Raw genomic sequence first — 8,940 nt, 5'->3', positions numbered from 1 at the left:
CTGGTCTTCACTGACTCTGGTCTTCACTGACTCTGGTCTTCACTGACTCTGGTCTTCACTGACTCTGGTCTTCCAGAATAACATTATTGCATTGGTTCACTTTGCTTTCTTCGCCAATCTTCACTTGTCATGACTTGGTAGAAAGAAACACAACAAAGAACTCACAATCCTTGGCAGAACCTCTTGGTTTCTTCTGTATCAAGCCACTGCTACTGATTTGAATGGACTGGACTTCTGACAATGAAGATTGGAATCAACTCAAAGAACTACTTCTAAATGGGTCCTCGTCCCCCCTTGTCCTATTAACCATCTTCCTCCTGTACCTTTGATCGCTGGGCTATAAGGGAGGTTGAAACATTTAGGAACCCTTATTAAAGTGGGTTTTTTAAAAAATCTAAGCCTCCCTGTGACACTGTGGTCTGCAGGCACTTTAGGTTGCCTAAGGCTGTCTTTAGAACTTGCCTTGTCACTTCAAATCCCACCTTTACCATTTCAGCCAAGAGTTTCGGCTTTCCTGTCAAAGCTGTAAGAGGCACAGATTAAAGAGATGGCAGTGTCAAAGGAAGACCTCACCAACTTGTTTGTTCCTCCTAGGCTCAAGTTCAGTAAAATTTGTAGAATAAAACTGTTCTCATCTAAAGGAGCTAAGGATAAGCTATTCCGCTCTCATTTTACACAATGAGAAACTGAGGTCCACAGAGTGGGGAGGCAGAGGACACTCTGCAGGTCAGGCTGTGGTAGGTCTGAAGCCTGGGCTACTGATGACCAGCACAAAGTGCCTTCTGGAGACAATATGCACAATTAGCGTCAAATCTGGGGAGGGGGAATCACTTTGAAATATGAAAAGTGAAATGTCCGGAAAAATAGAACAATCTCAAAATGGCTTTCTGGCTCTGGGTAAACAGTAACCACATTTTTTTGCCTGTTGGAGGCCTGGTTTTTAATCACTCCACAAGCAGTTTTCATTTCTGTAGTAAAATTGCTTGTGGTTCTATTTAATTTGTTTCTGCAGGAGTCAGCTCTGGTGAAGATCTCCGAGGAGCTGGCGGGCATTTTAGCACAGCACGTACAGCTAGTCAATGAGAAACGGTTCCCGACGTGGAGGAAATTCCTCCACATGTTTCTCACTCAAGGTAAATAAGACTGTAAAGTTCCTATTGAGGACCAGTATGCACAGGCTTAGTTAGCTTCTAGTTCTGGGTCAAGCCAGGGCCAACTTAAATACTCTACATCAGCCAATGTTGGTGTAGAAAATGCTTCTGCCATTGACTTTGTTCTTTTCAAGCACTGCCTAGATTTTTACCTTGTACCCAGCCTCCTAAGTAAATAGGAACTGAGCATACCAAGCATGCCATGCAGAAGCCAGGGTCTGGGCATTTCTCATACCAGACTTGTCTTGAACAGAAGCCCTCCATCTGAACTACATCAAAGACCTGGAACGGTCCTCGGAGATCAGGTGTCCTTGCATATGGTTGTTGGGAAAATTCAAGGATAGAAATGGGAAAGTTTCTATCACAGACTGGCAACAAAAGGCCTTTACTAAATCTAGTTTTCTCTCCCATTTTCTAGGAGAGCAGAATGGCATAGCTCAGAAAGGTAGCATTTCCAACCAGACTCTACAGTCTAGGAATAAAATCAAATTCCTCCTTCTTCCTCAGCCTCAGTCTTAAGGGCATGGGGAAATCAGTGATACACTTTATTTGTTGTGTTCATCTCCTCATTTATCTGAGGTCCCAGAGCCCTGTGGGGTGCCACGTAAGGATCCATCTAGGCATAAGCTTTCCCTCTCTAAGAGATCACAATATAAGCTCACATTGCTTTACACTGCTTAACACCTCTACCTGCTGCTGTCAAGTGAAGATGATGATAATAGTATTTTGGCCTTGATATATAATGATAAACTGATAGTACTATCGTGTGATAATAGCAACACAACAATACTAGCACAGCAGTGAGATACACTGAGCACACAGTAGGTATTATATGCCAACATCATCCTAAGCAGATACACATTAACTTACTTCATCCTCTTATCATTATTATGGGTGGAAACTGCTATAACCCTTATTCAAACCACAGGGAGCCCAAGGAACAAATGATTAGATCACCCCAAATAATCTCCCAACACATAGAAGGTCTCATAAAAAGTCTATCCCTGCTTCTGTAGGAGTCTTGGCCAGGGCCAGTGAGTCTACTCATCAGGAGCATGCTGCAGCCCTTTGTCGCCATGCATGTGGAGGCCGGAGGTGGATGCTGAGTGTCTTCCTGGACTGCTTTCCACTCTTCCTTCCTGCTTTCCACTCTTCCTTCTTCCTTCCTTCCTTCCTTCCTTCCTTCCTTCCTTCCTTCCTTCCTTCTCTCTCTTCTTTCTTTTTCTTTCTTTCTTTCTTTCTTTCTTTCTTTCTTTCTTTCTTTCTTTCTTTCTTTCTTTCTTTCTTTCTTTCTTTCTTTCTTTCTTTTTGTGAGACAGGTCTCTCATAAGACCCAGGACTTGCCAATTGAGCTACACTAGCCTCAGGGATCCGCCTGTCTGCCTCCTGAGCTACGAGCACCACCACACCCAGGCTTAGATGGGTGCTGGGGACTAAACTCAGGTCCTCATGCTTTGGTGGCAGGCAAGCACTTTATTAAGTGAACCTGCATTTACTCGCCAGTCCCGCATCTGACTTTCTATGGGAATCCTGTGGCCAGCACGATGGCCAGTGTTTCCTATGGCTAAGAAAAGCCCACATCTATTAAACCTTAGAAAAGCAGTAATGTTAGATAGAAAAAACATACTGGTCATTAGGGTAGAAACAATGGACTCTGGGGAATTAATTCCCTCTGAGGGCTTTGAGCATAATCCTTGGATTCTTTATTAACATAATGAGTTGTTCTAAGTATGGCATTTATAAGGTATTTGTAATATTTGTGATTATGATCACAATAAAGACTACTTACTGTTCATTGAGCCCTCCCATGTTCCAAGTACCAGGCTAAATACCATAGACTCAGCTTCTCAAACTTCACAAAAGCTCGGCAAGGTAGATATTATACCTCCATTCTATAAATAAGGAAAAGGAGGCCAAAGGGAAAAGGAGGCCAAAGGTTGAACTACTTGCCCAAAGTTTCCCAGGATATGACAGGTGCAAGATCTGAGTCTAAGTCCCCTTGCTAAAACACAGAGCATTTCCTCCTGTTATAAGCATAGCATTCCCTTGACCATGTCTTTTCCTCTACTCCATGGTTTCTTGACCAGGTGGCGTGATCGAAGCATACCCACCTACCGACAGCGTCACCAACCTCACGGTAGACATGCTGATAGAACCTGATGGAGAAGTCAGGGTGCTGTCGATGGGGGACCAGCTTCATGCTGATGGCCCCTTTACTTCTTCTGGTACCACCATGCCTCAGACCTCAGTGGATCCCCAAGTTCTCAATTCTTTGTGCCTCCAAATTGGAAATATCTGCAAAGAGAAAGATGTGGTTGGTTATTTTTCTATAGATCTGGTGACTTTTATTGATCCGAGCACCTTAGAGCAGCAGGTAAGTTGAATGTTTGGCATGTGTGACACTAAAATACCCTCCATACTCATGTAGCAGAGAGTATCAGAGAGCATCCAGTACTCACTGTGTCCCAATGAGCCAACTGTAAATCTGCACCTGTGCCATCCATGCTAACCTAAAGAAAGCCGGTCTCTCTCTCTATAAATACAGGGTCAACATTACATTAGTCATGCCAAGTAGAAGTTTAAATGACTGAAACTCATCCAACCTAGCTCATTAGTTAGGCTTCTTCTTTCTGTCCATTGGTGCTATTGGGAAACTACTTCACACTGCCCAGGGTCTGGCCCTATCTACAGTGCATTCTTAAACAGGAATGAGTTAAGAACTCTTACAATTTGTTCTTTTTTCCTGCCAATAGTTCACTAACAACTTAGATTATTATTGTTTTGTTTAAATAGTATATTGGGAAATACTTCAGAAACAAAATGTCTAAGTAACCATGCAGTCAGTCTCTTATGCCTTAAAAGACAAAATGACCCCAGCAGTACCAGTCCTAGGAACCTCTTGCTGAATATGTAGCCCCTCCTCCTCCTTGTGCATAGGTGGAAACTTCCACCTTAAAATTGGGGTGGGGGGTGATAATTTTATACATCTTCACACTTCTAATGTACATGGAGACACCAGAAATAGTACATAATTCTACTCTGTGTTTTTAACTATCTTAGAGATTATATATGCTATATATGATGTTATATATTTATGGTATGTACATATGACATGTGTAGAATATATTATATATGTAATATATATCCTACAGTATGCTTTTATTCAAAATTTCATGTGTGATATTATTCAAGTGGACATGTGTAGCTTTGGTGTCAAATATTTTCTATAAATAATTTTAAGGGGTTTTTTGCTATGCTTTCTTTCCCTCTAGAATTTTAATGTTTAAATTTATTACTTTAAGGGACTTACTTTTTAAAAATGAACCTCTGTTTTTCATGTTCAGTGTCTGGACTTCTGATTTAAGTTTGAAGTGGCTTTGCAGTTTCCCTCTCTCCATATCCTTTGTCATTAACCACTGTAGTGTAAATAAACTGTAGGTGTTTTATATAGTCATTGTTCAGCTTATGTTTGCTACTTGAGTCAGATGGTGGTTTCAGAGCAAGAGTTTGTTTTGGGCAGTTTTGTGTTTGTCCAATAACCACTTTCCATTTGCCTCCACTGGGTTTACATTCTGTTCCCAAACCCACAAGACTGTGAGAAAAGGACAGAGTAAAAGGCATGGAGAAACTTCCCTAGGAAAGAAGGACAGAAAGAAAGCACATCCATTGTGAAAGGCTGAGCATCAGGGAAGGGTGGTGGTGAGGACACGGGGATGCTGTGCCTTCATGAGCATCTGTCCTAAGAAAGAAGAATGAGACCTGTGGTCCCTGGAGTGGGAGAGAGAAGGAAGTATGGGCACAGGTCACCAATAGTTCTTATCAGAGTCTGATACAGGAAGACTTGCACACAGGAGAAGGATCTCCAGACACAATGTGTTCCACCTATATAGAAAGCTCTCCCACACCAGTCCTGTACATCTGACCAGCCTTCTCTTATCTCAGATATTTTTTTCTCTAATCCACCCACACAGCCTCCCTCAATATCTCTTGTTCATTAGACCACTCTCTACCAGAAATATGCTGCCCTTAGCCCAAAATACTCTAGTCAGGGTCTCACTATGTAGCCCCAGGCTGGCTTCAAACTTCATCCTCCTGTCTTGGCATCCTAGACTGAAGTTACAGACATGGACCACCCCCTACCCCTGCTTTTTGCCTTTTCTTCTGACTAAGTTAACCCCTTTTCCTGCCCTAATATTTTATCACAGGCCACACTTGCTAGGGGAAGCCCTTCCTGACTTCCCTAGCAATATCAAATTTTCTGTTTGGGGTTCTCATATGATTATCTACCATCCTTTTCTATCACTTATCTCAGTGGCAATTTAAACTTGTTTATGTGTTCATCTGACTATATGTCTTCACCTGTAGACACAACTCCCCATGTCACTTTGTGTTCCCTATTATTTGCTAAGCAGTATCTCCGCATTAGGTCAATAAAGGAGTTCAGTAAATATTTATTAGGTGAGTGAGCGAAGCCCACCACCAGCGCTATTTGTGCTAGCAGTCGTCACACTTTAATTCATATAGTCAAACAGAATTATTTTCAGTTGTATTAATCCAGATTTATCATTTCCCCCTATCTTTCATTTTCTCAGTTGTAAAATGAACAGGTTAGCTTTCTTAACTTCCAAGGAAATTTCAGAAAATTATTTATTCCAATGATATTTTCATAGTAGTTGTTTACTATAACAGCAAATTTAAGTTTAATAAAATACACTTTTGAATAATTATGAGAAACTAAAAAAATATGTAGCCATACTAATCACAAAATGGCAGTATTTCAAATTTCCTAAATTTTAATAATAGAACATTTTAAAGAAAGTATCATATATAAATGGAAGCAAATACTGTGATGACATTAAAATTCATGCTTTTGAAGAATATTTAAAAGTGTGCTCTGCAGAGCCTTCCCTGACTCAGTTGGGAGCCTGGAGGACTAGGTGTAAAAGTAACTGCTGTATATTAGTAGAAGGTGGACAGCGACTCAGAAACAATACCTACAAGGTTACAATTTTATAAAAAGAAATATATACACACATATACACAGAGCAAGAGGATCCTGAAGATACACAGTAAAACACCACACCTTTGTTTGAGTATGAGAAGGTGGAGGCTGTACTAGGCAGAGTAGTGGTCCCTTCTGACACCTCACCTGGCAGGAGGCTCTGCAGATGCCACTAAGTTATGACTTCAACAATGAGATGGGAGATTATCTTGGATTATCTAGGGACCAATTACTCGAAGGTTTCTTTTAAGGAGACAGGAAAGCTGTAGTGAGAGAGGGAGGGGACACTACTGACTCTAAGCTGTCTGTCCTTTTGTGCCACCTTTCACCAGCAAACTCATGGCAGTTCATTACAGCAGAACTAGGAAAGTAGCAAAGAAAATGGCTGCTATTTTGTTTTATATGCTTTCTGCATTTCCCTTTTTGGTTTAATTAATGTTCGTGTTTATATTTATTCATTTGTTTTGATGCTATGGGTTGAACCTACGGCTTTTGATATGCTAAACTACACCCCACCCCCTGCATTTGCATTTTCAAGAGTAAACAAAGATGTGTTAGATTTCTAATCAGAGGAATATATGAAAAATTATAATCATAGATTTGTGTAGAGTGTTCTAGTTTGCAAAGCACATTTGTGTCCATGACTTCACTCATATATATCTTAGAATAGACAGGCGAAGCAGAATACTGCGGCGCCTACATCCATTCAAATCTCTTCTGACTAGCCCAGCTGGGACCTGTAATTTACCATGCTGGCATGATAGGACCAAAGGGCACTAGGGCCAAGGAAAAGTGTATAAATAAGAGGGGTACACTAAGGACAAGCCAACAATTATAAATTAACTCTAGATAAGGTGAAAAGTCTGTCACAACCACAGGAGATGAGAATGAGGGTCTAAAGGAGAATGGAAGAATGTTTCTTGAAATGTAGGATTTAAATAATAGATGCCAGACATCCAGCCTGGGATAAAGACTGAGATTCTGCTTCTAAATAGATAGATAGATAGATAGATAGATAGATAGATAGATAGATAGATAGATAGATAGAGTAGGAGTGTCAGGCAGAACACAGCATTGGATGGGCATAAAATGGAAGAGGGCTGTCCCTGGAAATGAGCTGGTGGAACATGAAACAGAGAGTTTCCATCAGGTCTAAGATTTCAGGGTACTGAAAATGTGGAAATCCCAGGCCTTTAGGGACTGCATGCAGAATGCATGGTAGTCCAGGAGACAGTTTCGTGATAATCCTGTTGAGAATCTGGCCCTCTCATCTGAGATGGTGGGGAGAGGTCCTGCTTAGAATTACAGAGCGTACAGTTCTAAGAAGAACATCAAATACCTCCAAAAGATTTGGGTTGAGGAAAGATGGACATACTCTTTGAACAAACACATTCTGCAGGCCTACTCTGGATGTCCCCCATCACAGGAACAGAGATGAACAAGCCCTGTGTGCTGTTAGCCACTTTATATCTTTCATCCAGTTTCACTTGCTATAGGTTTATGGTGGTCTGTACTTTTTTTGGTTCATAGGCATACATAGTACCTCTGTGACTTTTTATATCATCTAGAAAATGCATTAAGGTTACTTGAATGCTCACTCTTCCATGAGAGTTATTACAGTGGCAGTCCCCTTAGTTTAACTATCTAATTATTATTTGTTAGTAGAAGGGCTTTTGGAACTTCTAGGAAATCCAGCTCGTTGGAGCATACCCATTTAGGCAAAACACTAATGAAACAAGTGTTTATTGAGCATCTATTATGCACATGCCATTATAGCAGGTGCTAGAGAAACTGCAGAGATAATAGAGATGGGAAAGTGCCTGCCCTCAGGTAGTACACAATGTAGCTGGGGAGACAAGCTAGAAAAATGAATCACAAGAAAAGGCTTAACTGACAACTTCAAAGAACAATAACAGAGACATCAAAAAGGTAATGTCAGTTTAACTGCCAAAACCCTTGCTGTGTGCATTCAGATAAGAGCACGGTCCCTTCTGTTTGGAGCAATCGAGAGAGGGTTTTACAGAATAGGTGGGGTGGGAGCTGAAGGATAATTAAGATTGAAGGAGTGTAAGGAAGAATGTGTTCTGAGTAGAAAGAGGTTGTAAAGGGTAATAGCAAACACCATGCACAACACGTATGGAGAAAGATGACAATCTGAGTTTCACAAGTATGTTTCACCTCATAGAAATATGAATTCATATAACATTTAAACAGATAAACTGTCAAAGATGCAGTATATTGAAATCCCAGATTTACAAATCCTTTGCTTGTAGATAACTGCGAAGGGTGTGTGCATGGGTTCACTTATGTGTGCGTGTCGGGGAAGTGCTCACTCGTGTGTGTGTGTGTGTGTGTGTGTGTGTGTGCCTGTGTGTGTGTGCCTGTGTGGGTGTGTGCCTCTGTGTGTGTGTGTGCCTGTGTGTGGAGGCCAGAGGCTGTCATCGGCTATCTTCCACAATCACTCACCACCTTATTCTGTTTTGAGATGGGATTCCTAGATGGCCTGGAACTCACTGTGCAGACTGTCAGGCCACATGCCTCCTCTCAAGTGCTGATTTAAAGGCAGGTACCACTGTGACTTTTGTTTGTTTGTTTGTTTGTTTGTTTTGTTTTGTTTTGTTTTGAGACAGGATCTAGAACTTGATTGCCTAGGCAGTAAGTTTCAGAGATGCGTCTGTCTTGCTTCTCAAGGTGCGGTGGGGTGAGAGGCACTCACCAGCACACCTGGCTTTCCACATGGTTGCTGGGGCTCGGGCTCAGGTCTTCATACCTGGACAGCAAGCTCCT

General features: G+C 41.4%; 1 protein-coding gene and 1 long non-coding RNA gene across 3 annotated transcripts in view; one reads left to right on the top strand and one right to left on the bottom strand.

Moving 5' to 3' along the window:
• Positions 1-8,940, top strand: part of Iqch (IQ motif containing H) — a 183,397-nt gene that overhangs the window by 123,148 nt on the left and 51,309 nt on the right. For both annotated transcript variants that reach the window (XM_021172751.2, XM_021172752.2), the window contains 2 exons: positions 1,013-1,133; positions 3,239-3,525. In XM_021172751.2, the coding sequence (XP_021028410.1) occupies positions 1,013-1,133; positions 3,239-3,525 (408 nt within the window). The remainder of the gene's footprint in view (positions 1-1,012; positions 1,134-3,238; positions 3,526-8,940) is intronic.
• LOC110302009 overlaps positions 2,835-8,940 on the bottom strand; it is a 78,807-nt gene continuing 72,701 nt past the window's right edge. The window contains exon 3 of the long non-coding RNA XR_002378762.2: positions 2,835-3,446. This is a non-coding gene — a long non-coding RNA (uncharacterized LOC110302009). The remainder of the gene's footprint in view (positions 3,447-8,940) is intronic.

The sequence above is a fragment of the Mus caroli genome, chromosome 9, assembly GCF_900094665.2.
Source record: "Mus caroli chromosome 9, CAROLI_EIJ_v1.1, whole genome shotgun sequence".
In the NCBI taxonomy this organism is placed as follows: domain Eukaryota; kingdom Metazoa; phylum Chordata; class Mammalia; order Rodentia; family Muridae; genus Mus; species Mus caroli.
Note: the sequence above shows the minus strand (reverse complement) of the source record. Positions and strands in the feature narration are given on the sequence as shown.